Source organism: Carassius auratus, chromosome 22 (assembly GCF_003368295.1).
Source record: "Carassius auratus strain Wakin chromosome 22, ASM336829v1, whole genome shotgun sequence".
Taxonomy (NCBI): Eukaryota; Metazoa; Chordata; class Actinopteri; order Cypriniformes; family Cyprinidae; genus Carassius; species Carassius auratus.
The window spans coordinates 9374013-9388046 of NC_039264.1; the positions used below are offsets into that span (position 1 = coordinate 9374013).

Below are 14034 nucleotides of genomic sequence, written 5' to 3' on the forward strand. Positions count from 1 at the left end.
ATTTATTTTTTTATATAAAGTGTTGAAAAAAAAACTCATACATTTTGTCAGCTTTATACATTTAATAAAGTCTTGTTTTGTATACATTTATAGATTCTAATTGTTTATTGTTTCATTTATTTTCTTGTTTCATATTTTAAATTAAAATGTCATTCTAGATCTATCTATCTATCTATCTATCTATCTATCTATCTATCTATCTATCTATCTATCTATCTATCTACAGTATCTAGATATTACGGTAATAAACATGACCTTGGCATTAAACAAAGGTCTTAAAACAGTAAACAGAACATGAACTAATTATCTTTCTTATTAATAAACTTAATAACACTATGAATGGTGTTTAACAAAACATTTTGCTTTGCTTTTTAATTGAATTATTTGCCGTTTACAACACTATAGGTGAAGGTGAATGCTAAATAACTTTGTTACAAACATGACATTTTCCCCAGATTTACCCAAAATAACCATTGTCTAAAAATGTCGTTCCATTCAAATATATTTATCACATATTTACTAAAAAATAAATATTAAATAGATAGATAGATAGATGTTCAATCAAAATTTGAATAAATTCACATCATTATTATCAATAAAACATATAGAGGACATTCAGAGAACATGCCATGCAGTTAGATTTTTAGTAACACGTTATGTTCCATTCAGCGCCTCTGTGTAGGATGTAACCACTGTGAAAAATTCATTAGAAGAGTGCAAACACTCCCCTGTCATCATACGAACCTGCAGAGGCCTACAGAGATACTCCCTGTTCAGACCCACAGACGTCCCCAGGAGGAGACCAAGACACCAGAGGAACCCTCACGACAGATGCTTCTAATGAGCGAAGCCGTGATGGAGAAATCTACGCATTCTGCAAGATCTGGACAGGAAAAGCAGGAGCCATCGCCTTCTGCTAAAGAGAGGAAAACCAAAGCCCCCAAATCCGTGAAGCTCCAAGAGCCCCGCAAAAGAAAAGAAAAACCAGAAGAGGAAAGAGGTGAAGCCAGAGAGGCTCAAATCATCTCCAGCAGCACTGTTGTAAACGTAGACAGTGTAAGGGAACGAATAAAAGAAGATCGAGAGGAGTTATTGGGATTATTGGAGACTGACGGGCTTGGGGAAGGTAAGTGTGGAGAAGAAAACACCTCAGAAAAGATGGAGAACCTATAGTATATTCTTCTCTCTTACATTTTCTCCAAAGCCTTGAAGAAGAGATACCTTGGAATTTGTGAGATGCTTCTCATAGTTTTGGTCCTGTCTGTGGTGATCTTCTTCTTTCCTGTTTCCATATGGTTCTGTGTGAAGGTATGCTTTCCATTTATGGGATTATATATTAGAAACGAATATGTAGTTGGTAACTGTGTTCAGGTCCCGAAACTTTAATTTATTATGTAGCCTATAAAATTGTGTATATGTAGATCGTGAGAGAACATGAGAGAGCCGTGAAATTTCGATTGGGGCATCTACTTCAGAAGAGACCACGCGGCCCTGGTACAGTTTCATTTACATATTAACACTTTTACAGTTAGCAAGGTTCTAGTTATTATTTTATGTGAAGAATGTACAATTTTGAATACAAATGTAATATATTTTTACTATTTGATTTTTGTTATATTTAAATATTAATTTACAATTCTTAAAGTTATATTAAAATTGTAAAGGTAATATAATTTTTTTAATTAATATACGAATGCATTTAATGTTATTTTAGTATGTTAATATTAAGAAGAAATCTTTTGAACATTTTCGTAATCTATGTATTTCGGCTTTAATAGATGCATGTTTTATTTTGCTGCAGGACTGATGTTTTATCTCCCATTTTTGGATGTGTGCCATATTGTCGACATTCGTCTGCAAATACTGAAGATCCTTCCTCACGCGGTAATTTCTTTGCTTTCAAAGTAACAAAAAACTAAAAAAAATTCACAACTCACAAACAGTTTTATTGAGTATTTGTCCGCTGTTAACTTTTTCTGAAAGATGCTTTGTTTTTGCTGAACAATCGATATATTGCAATCCTTCTGTCGCTCACAGTCTCCCTTTCATTCCTGTAAAAAAATTAATTACTACTAAGGTCTCTGTATAAGCAGCATTGTATTTTCTGAGATGAGTCATTTAATGAAGTGCACTGTAAAAAGCTGACTGCGACAAATACTATCTCCCTTACACAAGGATGTGTGACATAAACATAAGGGTGGCAACAGGTCGAAGACTAGCCCAATCAAAACATCCACCCTTAGGACTCTAGATATGGCTTGGAACTTTAAATGCAAGTAAAAAATATTTAACTGCTGAGAAAATTGCAAGTCTTAAAAACTATAAGACACGTCTTCACCAACATGTGATTGTATCCTCAGGTGGTGACCAAAGATCTGGTGTGTACCGAAGTGAGCGCGGTGTGTTACTATCGTATCGAGAATGTGTCTGTGTGTTATTCCTCCCTCGCTGGCGTCCCCGATGTGCTGCAGGCTCTGACCCAGGTCTCTGTCAGAGAGATACTGGCCCATCATGCCTTCACGGACATTTTGCTGGACCGCAAACGGATGGCCCGGGAGATTCAGGTAGGCCTCGACAGATATGACACCTCATGAGGGCTTGGAACAAGACGTCTACTAAGTTTCCATGTGTTGGGCAGGTCAGTTTAGATTCGGTAACCTGCAGGTGGGGTATCAAAGTGGAGAGAGCAGAAATGTAAGTACATAGAACAGATTAGCCTCCAAAAGTCGTCACATTACGGGACTTAAAACATACTATGTGCACACTGTTGCAGAGAAGAAATTAGTCTTCCACCTGAGCTGCAACACAACTTCGCTGTGGAGGCCGAAGCGAGACGTCAGGCAAAAGTCAAAGTAAGGCCGTCTGTACAAAAATGGGATTTGAACCCACAACCTTCCAGTTTCCAAACCAGCTGTTTAACCACTATGCTTTGCACAGGTGATCTCTGCAGAAGGAGAAAAGGTGGCTTGTGAGGCTTTGAAGGCTTCTGTAGAGTCTCTCTCTGGTTCTCCACTGGTGGTGCACCTTCGACTCCTGCAGCTCCTCAACAATCTGCGCTCCGAGCAGCCTGCTGTGGTCCTCAACATACCTTCTGATGTCCTGACTCAATCCATCGACCTCACCAGTTTGACCAGACCTGCCAATCAAGGTCCGACTGCAGGTGACGGCTCAGATGATGCAAACAAAGACTCGCCCATGATGTAAAGACAGCATGGCTATCAGTGTTTACTTACAGTTCCATATGACGCATTTTACATAGACAACTTACTAATACACTACAGTATTTACCTTTGCACCATCTGACTCTCACTTTAACTTAATCTTTAGAAATACTAATCATTTGCACTGTTAAAGCTGCAGTCTGTAACTTTTGGCACTCTAGCGGTTTAAAAAATATAACTGCATGCGTCTTGAAGAAGAACATTGCAGCCGGAGCTACTTCTCTTTATTTAGCTACTCTGCAGTGGGTCCTACCAGAACCAGTCTAAAATAGTCTGCAGTGTTGGGGAAAGTTACTTTTAAAAGTAATGCTAACACCCTAAAAAGGTAACTAATTATGTTACTTAGTTACTTTTATGGAAAGTAATGTGTTGTGCAAATCTGGCCAGGGCTGGCTTGTTTGTTTTTAATTATAAGAAGTTCTATTTTTTTAACAAACGTAAATGCACTTTCACACCAAAAAGTGAAAGGAGTAAGCCTCAAGCTGAAGGAAAAGTAAATTCACATCCATACAGTAGAATGCAGGAGAGGAAGGTTCAACACTCCTTGACAATAGAAAACAAAACAATGAACCACAAATGTTAGTTTATCAGGTCATTTTTGTTTATTAGTATGGTTGAACTGGATCATCAAAGGTCAGCAGCAAAGAGACTGGATAATTAAATAGGATTAAATCATAGACTGTAATAAACTGAATTAAATACATAATTGTTATTGTTTTATTTAACGAATGTAATTATTGCAGGTTTGCGTTATTTACATTTACATTTAATCATTTAGCAGACACTTTTATCCAAAGCGACTTACAAATGAGAACAACAGAAGCAATCAGACCAACAAGAGAACAACAACAGTATACAAGTGCCATGACAAGTGTCAGTTAGTCTAGTACAGAACACATAGCCAGGTTTTTTTTATTTATTTTTTAAGAATATGATAGACAAGAAAAGGTAAGTACTAGTATTAGTTGGTTAAGTACTGGCAAATTAAGTACTGAAAATGAGTAAAGACTCAGCTGTACGAACTGAGATTGGGAGGTCATTCCACCAGCTGGGCGCAGTCCAGGAAAAGGTCTGTGAGAGTGATTTTGAACTTTTTTGGGATGGCACCACAAGGCGTTGTTCACTTGCAGAGCGCAAGCTTCTGGAGGGCACATAGGATTTAACCAGTGAGTTTAGGTAAGTTGGTGCCGTGTCAGTGGTCGTCTTGTAGGCAAGCATCAGTACCTTGAATTTGATGCGAGCGGCTACTGGTAGCCAGTGTAACCTGATGAGGAGAGGAGTAACGTGAGCTTTTTTTGGCTCAATGAAGACAACCCTCGCTGCTGTATTCTGGATCATTTGCTTAGGCTTGACAGTACATGCAGGAAGGCCCACCAGGAGAGCTTTACAATAGTCCAGTCTGGAGAGAACAAGAGCTTGGACAAGAAGTTGGGTGGCTTGCTCTGACAGGAAAAGTCTAATCTTCCTAATGCTGTATAAGGCAAACCTGTAGGACCGGGTCGTTGTAGCAATATGGTCTGTGAAGCTAAACTGATGATCCATCACAACTCCTAGGTTTCTGGCATTTCATATATTATATTCTGCATTTCACCGTTTTGAATAATTTTGATCAATAGAGAATCTTTTCTTTTTTTTTGCGAGTAAGAAGAATTAATGCATGTTCACATTTAGTCTAGAACTACAGTAATATCACGTTCACAGAGTGCATACAAAGCCTCTGTACTTCCGATTTCTCATAGCATGGGGACCAGAGACCTTTGAGTAAATTCATGGGAAACAAAGTAACTGGTGTTTGTTTTCTAAATTAAAAAGTAATGCGTTACTTTACTTGGAAAAAAGTAATCTAATTGTGTAACTTGCGTTACTGGTAACACGTTACCCCCAACACTGATAGTATGAATATGAAAAATTATTATAGGTGTAGCGTAGTGATTCAGAATAAGCTAAAAACACAGTTTGGAAAATGGATTCATGATGTACTCGCTTTTTAAGTGAATTTTGTAAATTGTGAATACTAAAGAAAGTTACAGACTGAAGCTTTAAATGTAATCTTTAACAAATCTCAAAATGAATTTTAGTGTTATGATATGTGCAATACAAATACACTTCAAATACAGATGTGTCTACACTTTATTATTTTGCCCAACATGAGCTCCATGAGATGGGTGTTTATTCCCATTTAGCGTTTTTTGGTGCCCCTGGACAGTTTCGGGCTGGCTTCAGGTTTCTGACTTCTCGTTTTGGCTTCAGACGGGGTGCTGGGGGCCTTGTGTGTGGGTGCAATGTTCTTCTTGCTCGCTGTAAATAAATATGATCAGAGATTAGAAACGGATCAGTTCATACTGTATTTACATTTAAAAAAAAAAAGATTTCACAACAGGTTCGAGTTGAATTTGCCAAGTTGACCAACAAAAAGCTGCTGGATTTGAAAGTGACTTGTTTGAGTGGTGCTTCATACAAGTCATTGACTACTTCACTGCCTCATACAAGCATTATCATTCAATACTGACAATACACAACAGACAATAGAACGTATTGCCTGCAAATTTTTGAAGGAAAAACTTACACTTGGTCTCCACACTGGGCTGAGCCTGTAGCTGCCTCTCCAGATCTTGTATCTTGTCCAGAGCTGCCTGTAGGTCTTCCTCTGCCTTTAGTGCTCGTACCTCCATGCTGATAGCTCGCGTCTCTACATCCCTGGACAATACAGCTTATATAGAGACCACTACAGATCTGATTAAACGATTAGTTTAATTCTAGAATAATAAGTTCCTGATAACTTACTAAACCCCATATCATCCAAGATTTTCGTGTCTTTCTTTCTACAGTTGAAAATAAATTGAGGTTTGCGAGGAACACATTCCAGGGTTTTTCCCCATATAGTGGACTTCAACAGGGACCAACAGGTTCAAGGTCAGAATTGCAGTTTCATTACAGCTTCAAAGTGCTTTTTTAGAAAATGACAATCATTTCACTAGATGAGATCCTTATTCCTTGGCTGGGATTGTGTACAGTCCTTTCAAGACCATCAACCTGTTGGTCCGTGGTGAAGTCCACTATATGGAAAAAAAATCATGGAATGTTTTCCTCAAAAACCTTATTTTCTCTTCAGCTGAAGAAAGAAAGACATGAACATCTTGGATGACATGGGAGTGAGAAAATTATATATATTTTTTATTCTGGAAGTGAATGGAAGTAAATGTTACTTCTGATACTTACAGAAGCTCTTGCTGAAGAGTTCTCACTGTTTCTAATGCATCGAAGGCTTCCTTGGCATTTTTAGTGTGAGGGGATACCACAAGTTCTTCAGTCTGGAAAATAATAAGAAAGGGTTTATGCCTTACTCTCTGTAGATGGTAAACTGATGGAGATGGTTTCAGCCAACTCACCCCTGTAAGTTCGACAGCGTCCTCTCCTAAGTTCTTCTCAGTGATATTGCCATCATAACCAACTAGCTTCATGACTGAGTCATTTTGTCATGTCTGCTGGCCTTTTCTTCCCCCTGAGGAGGATTTGGTTTATTTATTTGGTGTTAATCTATGTAACCAAACTAGCTATATGGCTAGCAAGCTAATAGCTTGTATGGAAGAAAAATATTAGTTACATATTCATCAGCACTTTGGATAGAATAAGGCCCGGTGGCGTCTTCTATGGTCAAGGGTTCCTCTTCATCTTCTTTGGTAGGTTCTTCTGGTTGTTGCTCAAGCTAAGAAGATATACAAGAAAGTTACTCACATTCTGGACAAGCATAGCTGTATCCTACCAGAGAGCCTATGCTGATGTCGCTCACTGGCTGCGGTACAATTTTTCCAGAAAGCTGCAGGTCCACAGGGCTTCCCTTCACATCTGACAGTAGTATTCGACAGGCCTCCACCCACTCGCCACACTCTTTCTGAACAAACACAATCCATGGCATTACCGGAGAGAAGTGAATTTAAAAAGAGTAAACCTTGGTTGAGAAGATCGGAGGGAGTGTAAAGCACCTGAAGTTTAGCAAGTTGGTAGAGCTCATTCTCTGTGTCATTCTGAGTTGAGCTCTTCCGGATTGCCTCCTCCACAATAGCCTGACAAGAACTGCAGGACAATTTATGTAAAGAATTTATGCCTTAGTATAAGCAGTTCAGGTATATCCTCTTGATGCATTGCGTTTAATGAGATCACCTTGTGATGTACTTGGAGAAATAGTCAAGTTTCCCAGAGAGGTTCCTGGCATCCTCCTCCAGCTTCTGAACAGACACGTCCACAATGGTGTTTAATTCAGGCGTTGGAAGATTCGGTTCTTGGACTGGCACCATCAGTAGCAGAAGGTCCACCATCCACCGAATCAACTTGGTGTGAAGAGAAGTGACCTGATAACACATGATGAGATCATCATTCATGGCATGGACCTTGGGTCGAATTGTGGTTAAACATCCCTGAACCAGGAAATCAAAAAAATGTCAAAATGTCCTTGGCTGCATCTCCCAAAAGACTCGTAAGCATAAGTAGATAATAGAGACCACCGGTTCTAATGGCTTCTACAATAAACTTAGACTTACTGCATTTGGTAAATGCAGGTGTCCTGTCCTAAGCCATGAGAGATGCTAATTTTATTTGGATCTAAACTCTGTAGGAGGATGACCTCCATGAACAGGAGTGGACATCCCTGACTAAGGGAATGCAAGAAACGTTATGCAGTCCTGGGGTGTACCTCCTCATGAAGCCTCATATTTTCACAGTTGAAAAAGTTTTCTTGAGAGAACCGGAACTCCTTCATTGCCTTTAAGACATCATCCATTTCAATCCTGTCACAGATACAAACAGGGAAATTGGAGATGGTTTAACCACAAACATGAATCAAGTCCTATATGTCTTGTGTATTTTGTATCAAGTTTCTGCCCATGTTTCTGAGGGTCCATTTTGTTTAGGATGCTACCTTAAAATGCAACCATCAATGTTGGCAGTAGACAAGGTGTCTCACTAGGTTTTGCAAGATAGCTATAATGTTTGATCCTTGCATCTGTCTTACTTGGTGTGGGGTTTCTTTTTAACCCTGTCCCGTTCTGACTGTGTGCTGTCCACTAGTTGGAGAGCCTCCTTAGACAGATTCATCAAGTTGCCAAGAGTTCCCTCCAACTTGAGCCAATCACCCAAAGTCTGCTCCTCTGGAAGTCCACTCAAGGACTTTAATCTTCTTGACCAGAACTCCATATTTTCAATAAGCTGCATTAGGGTTGCATGGATCCCTGCAAAAACAGCCAAGAGCTGACATATCTATTAGAGAAACCAAACAAGACTATGTGAGGACCTAAAGAGCTTGGTTCTCACCACTTTCTCCACTAATACGGATTCCCAGTTGATTCTGGAGCTCTGTAATGGCCTTCGCAAGCTCCCTCATGGCCTCCTGGCCTTTAGGTGGCCCACCATCTGGCCCAGGGTGTCTCCTAAACAGCTGGAGACAAATCTCAATCCAGGACTCTTGAAGGTTTGTTAGCATTTCAAGTGTTTCCTGACCAGACACTAGGTCCACTCCTCCATATCGCTCACACTGCTGTGTCAACACCTGTAGGTGGATAGAGATAGCTAAAATTTTTACATTGAAAGTGGAAAGTAGAGTAAGAAATAAATAAAAAAGATTGCTAACCTTTGACCATTGCTTCAGGTCTTGGGACAGCTCATCTTCTGAAGACTTGTCAACGTTTGTAGAAGGGTTCCTTATGAACCATATCGGAGCAAAGTTAATGAAGAAATAACTAAAATACAAAGAAAAAAGTATTTCCTTTACTGACCTTGATTTGTCTTCATAAAACTTGTGCCACTTGGCAATGTTAGCACGGACACATTCTATGGTCTTGCGCTGTTTGCTTTCAGCCTCTCTGAGGTTCTCCATGAAGGTGGTCAGTTTATCTTTCCACTGGTCAGTCAATTCCATGATGTGAGAAACATCCTCAGAGTCCTGTGAAAAAAAATAACATGGAACTAACATTACTCTACATGTCAATGTCTTGACAGGATGAGATATTAGGTATTTTAAGTACCTTTGCTGTTAGGAGAACAGTAAAATGATCTGCAGTCTTGGCCCAGGTCTGCTCACTGATATGTAGCCGTCTGACCAGATGAAGTTTATTTATCTTTATTATCTGAAAGAAATATGTGAGATATTTAGACCCAAATATTAGAAATTCTTTAAAAATAAAGTCAGAAGTGAATTGTCAAGCAGAATGCCACAAAGTCACCTTGACTGCAAGACTATAGGTGGCTTTTCTCCAGAGGTCCCTTTCTTCATATAGCTGAGACATCTGTCCTTCAAGTCTCCTTCGCTGCAGCTCATAAAGCTCATGGTACTCTGCTACAATACTGCAGAAAATTCATTTTATTTAAACCAGACTAATATAAAGTTACAATGAATAGTATTAAATACAATGAGTCTGTATTAAACACTAGGGGCCAGATTTACTAACAGCTTGTGCCAGTGCAAACCGTCTTTAATACTGTCACGACATACTAAAGATGCACAGTAAAGAATTATTACTGAAAAGGTGTGGACAGTTATTTTGGTGCCTGAACTTATTGAATATTAATTTGTAGGAGTCATCTTTTCAGACGAAAAATGTATGGGAGGAGAGTATTAACATTAATCACGCAACGCGAGGTATTTGCGCCATTATTTAACGCCCCAAAAAAGCATGTCTTAAACTATTTTGCGCCTGTGTTGTAAGTAGATCATCTGCACCTGATGAGCATCAGCTCCGCTTATTTCCAAAAACGCTATATTACGCTGAGTTTAGTAGCCTATATCACATTGGTCAATATGTAAATGAGATGTTGCGTCTGTGTTCTTTCATTTGCGTATTGTCAGTAAATCACCCTCAGAAATGTCCATGTCCATCGTAATTGCCCTCTAGTTCTAATTTGCCATTTAGTAAATCTGGTCCTATGTTTAAGTATTATTTCACACACTTTGCATTGCGTTGCGACTCCTCCAGGGCTTTAGCGAGCTCCTCTTTGGCTTTCTCTGCCTCTTTGGACACATTCTCATCATGTTCTTTCATAGCACTCAGTTCCCTTTCACAGGTCAAATATACACAAGGTTAGAACGAACACAAATCACACTCAGTTGACCATTTAGAAGTTGTAACCAGCTTACAAATTAAGCTTCGCAATGGAGCTTTTGAAGTGAATGATTTCTTCAGTGAGCCGGCGGTCTAGAGCCTTCTGCGCTAAGGTTTCTGTGTGCAGACCCTTCACCTGCCGCGGGATACGGTCAAGTAGAGCCACGTACCTCTCCCTGGGCAAGTGGAAGAGGAAGTGAGGTCACTCTCTAATGGAAACCCAGAGGAAAAAAAGCAGGTAAAACTGTGATGCAGACCTGATCTTGGCGAGGAGCTGTCCTCTCTCGGCACATTCGACGCTGACCTGGCGGATTAGCTCGTGGAAGACTATGTTGTAGATGTTCTGCTCGATTTGAACCAGCTCCAGTAAATTTTCAATCTGAAATATGAGAAATGTTCTATAAAGATACACTTTTGTATCATTTTAAATCATTATATTTAGTCATAATTGTATAAATCATTACTGTTAGCAAGCCAACCTACATAAATCTAAATAAAAAATTTTTTTACGGTATTTATTTACTTTTTTACCCTCAAAAATCCTTAAAAACTAACCTGCAAGAGTTTGATAGTGGCATTTTGGTGACTGTACAGTTATTTTAGTTTTGTAAATTATCATTGTAAAGCATTACATTTAGTCATAATTGTGAAAATCATTAGTGTAAATATACCAACCTATGAGAATCTGAATGGTACTTTATTAATTTACTGACTGATTGTATTTTTATAACTAACCTGTGAGAGTTCGGTTAGCTCTTGAAACTCTTGATCGACACCTGCTTTTTCCAACATTTTGTCCATCACTTTCATTAACTGTACCACCTCAAGACGGCCGCTGGGTTTCCTAGAGGTTGTGTAGACAATATTATAAATATTAATATTAATAATTTTAAAGAAAAAGAAAGAAAGAAAGTGGTTGTTTAGAAACTATAAACTATTATAAATATTGATAATATTAATGCTATTAATAATATTTTAAATAAATAACTTAGACATACATATAGCTTCCTAGTGGAAATATTTTATAAATAAAATGTAAATATTATATTATAAATATTTAGAATACAATATTTATAAATATACTTTTATGAATTGATAAATATTATATTTGATATATAAATACGCTTATATTATTAATAATTTGAAATGAATAAATATTTGGTTTCTTTATGGTTGTTTAAAAATATACATATTTATATTATTAATATTTTTTTTTTATCAAAGAACTAGACATACAGACATGGACAGATACTGTAGATAGATAGATTATATATTGTAGACTACAACTCACATTGATGGAAAGACTCTTAGTTTCTGTTTGTCATCTTCTAGGAGAACTGTGAATTTGCTATAAAAGAAAAAAAAAGCAACTTGTTTAGCTGTAGAACAAGACGGATGTTCTTACAGACCAAAGCAGACTTACTCATCATAGCACTGCAGTCCTTTGAGGCCTTTGTTTTTTATGATGTGATATTCTTCCGGGATTAATGTTTCCAGTGAATTCACGTCCTTCAACCCCCCAAAAAACCCCCCACAAAGTTTCAACATACAAAAAGATATAAAGAACTTAGCACCAAATTCAAGTTATTCTCCTATCACTTGCATTTTGATCTCCCTGAGCGGGGCTTCGTTCAGTCATTGGTGGGAGAGGCAATCGAGCATCACAGAGGAAGGATATGTCTCTGTTCAGATTCAAACAAACACTGTGAGCTAAAAAAATGTCTCAGTATCTTGTATATAAATGTATAAGGATTCACTCCAACCTTCCAGCTCCAGTCAGAGAGGTAGGCTGGTTGAGAAAGTATTGGTATTTCTTGCGTCTAGCTGGATGGTGCCACACTGCATCGGTGCGATGTATTAAACAAACCTGGGAGAAGAGGTAAAAAGAGATGATTGAGTTACTAGAAACAATTTGAGAAAGAAAAGGTGGCACAGACCTTGAAGTCCTTGGGAGTTTTGGTTAATCTGAGGGGTCCGAGTCTGTCTTGAGGACAGGTGGTGGATCTTAAAGTTGCGAGGAGCTCGTCTGGAATTAAATCATCACGCATTTGCAGGCTGCTTCTGTCTTTTACAGGTGAACTCTCTCTCACCTGAGGAAGCTCGGCCACCACTAGACAGAGGAATCACATAAAAACATGTAAGACAGAGACATTAAATAGACACCAAAATATTAAATATATTTTGTAGATTTAAAATATAATGTTTGTGTGTGTGTAAAAAAGATGGTAATAAATACATTTAGATGTGGCATTAATATATATTTAACAAATATTCAGTGAATGAATGAATGAAATCAATGTAGTAAATGATGTGGAATAATAAATAAACAAAATATTAAGATGAATTAAGAAAACAAAGTTGGTGATTAGGCATAAATAAATAAACGTAAAAAAATAGAAGAAAGCCTTTGTGATGTGGCACATATAAATAAATGTTAAGAATAAAAAAATAAAAAAATCTCCATACTCTGTGAATAAATAAGAAAGAAAGAAAGAAAGAAAGAAAGAAAGGTGGTGACTTTTGGCCTGAAAATTAATATTAAGAATAATATAATTATAAGATGAAGAACAAAATTGGTGCAACTTTCATAAATAAATTAAAGTAAACAAGTATAATAGAAGAAAGGGTTTGTAATGTGGCATTCATAAGAATAACAAATAAACTGGGTAAATAAATAAATGGGCTATTAAGAATAACAAAGATTAAAGTTGGCGATATGAAAGAAAATAAAGAAAGAAAATAAAAAAGAAATAAAGGTGGTGATTTTTACCATGAAACAAAATAGAAAAAGTTGAATCAGTAACGTTAGGCAATTAAGGGTGCTGAACATTACTAATAACAAAGAATACTAGAAGTTGAAATGGATCAAATAAATGTAAAGAATAAAGTTGATGATGCAGCTTTAAGAGCTTGAGCTGAACAAAGAAGCCGGTGAGAGTTGTTGTTGTCTCACCGTCCGCAGCGCTGGATCTCCTCGTCCTGCGGCTCTCCGGCGTCGTTCGCTCCGCGGGAGACGCGCTGCAGCTGACGGACACCGACATATTCACACCGTCTAAACTCGCTGCTGGACACTGTTCACGTGTGAGGAACCGCGGAAAAGACGCAAAGGCGCTACAACATTCAACTTTCTGCCGTGGCGCTCCAGATAACGCATAAAGTTTGGCTACTGTCTGCGCGCGACCTGCTAACTCACTCCAAAACACGGATAATGAAAGTTGGTTGTCATGGACGCGTCGCGTCACTACGTCACTCTCCCCAGTTACAGAATCTCACGCGAAAGAGAGACTGCTCCATGAACACTAACTAGATTTCCTTTATCACTTCCATACGTCGATTCCCGTAGTAGTTAAACGAATCCTTTTTAAATATTCATAAGTTGTCTTATTAATAATTTAGCGGTTCAGTGATGCAATGGCAGCCAAACAAATGAGTTTTGACGGTGTAACGTTACAGCTTGGAGAAGTGCTGGTTGCTTGTTATGATTACCTCAAACTTAAATGATTAATATCATGCTTGATAAAAAAAAAGAAAAGAAAAAAAAAGCTGAAATAAAATAAAACAAAAAAATATATATATAAATAAAAATAAAAAAATTAAACTTAGAATGTTTGTCCTGGATATAGCCCATTAAAGTTAAAGTAGTCTTCCAAAATTACTAAACCCTGATATAAAAATAAAGCTATACAGAAAAGAAAAAGTAATAAAAATGATAACAGCACATT

At 37.8% G+C, this 14034-nt stretch overlaps 2 protein-coding genes across 2 annotated transcripts; one reads left to right on the top strand and one right to left on the bottom strand.

Annotated features, from left to right (window-relative positions):
- Nucleotides 1–726: 726 nt before the first annotated feature.
- On the top strand, nucleotides 727–3366 carry LOC113040651 (podocin-like). Its single transcript, XM_026198931.1, has 8 exons — nucleotides 727–1126; nucleotides 1205–1308; nucleotides 1422–1494; nucleotides 1802–1884; nucleotides 2361–2564; nucleotides 2639–2694; nucleotides 2774–2852; nucleotides 2938–3366. The coding sequence occupies exons 1-8, from the start codon at nucleotides 832–834 to the stop codon at nucleotides 3202–3204; spliced, it is 1161 nt and encodes a 386-aa protein (XP_026054716.1). The 5' UTR covers nucleotides 727–831; the 3' UTR covers nucleotides 3205–3366.
- A 1470-nt stretch (nucleotides 3367–4836) lies between these two features.
- LOC113039631 (axonemal dynein light chain domain-containing protein 1-like) lies at nucleotides 4837–13746 on the bottom strand. The gene is given in 26 exon segments (XM_026197589.1): nucleotides 4837–5519; nucleotides 5788–5918; nucleotides 6441–6532; nucleotides 6611–6693; nucleotides 6696–6723; nucleotides 6826–6927; nucleotides 7012–7113; nucleotides 7205–7295; nucleotides 7383–7570; nucleotides 7912–8005; nucleotides 8230–8446; nucleotides 8529–8763; nucleotides 8845–8914; nucleotides 8990–9156; nucleotides 9239–9340; nucleotides 9437–9557; nucleotides 10161–10265; nucleotides 10348–10488; nucleotides 10570–10691; nucleotides 11048–11156; nucleotides 11604–11660; nucleotides 11736–11821; nucleotides 11916–11994; nucleotides 12076–12179; nucleotides 12250–12422; nucleotides 13266–13746. Coding segments are annotated over 26 exon segments (3006 nt in total). The 5' UTR covers nucleotides 13354–13746; the 3' UTR covers nucleotides 4837–5400.
- Nucleotides 13747–14034: the final 288 nt, after the last annotated feature.

Coding starts and splice junctions, on each gene's coding strand:
- LOC113040651 (XM_026198931.1), top strand. CDS start 832: ATGCTTCTAATGAGCGAAGCCGTGATGGAGAAATCTACGCATTCTGCA. Junction 1,309..1,421: donor CCATATGGTTCTGTGTGAAG/GTATGCTTTCCA, acceptor GTGTATATGTAG/ATCGTGAGAGAACATGAGAG. Junction 2,695..2,773: donor AAAGTGGAGAGAGCAGAAAT/GTAAGTACATAG, acceptor ACACTGTTGCAG/AGAAGAAATTAGTCTTCCAC.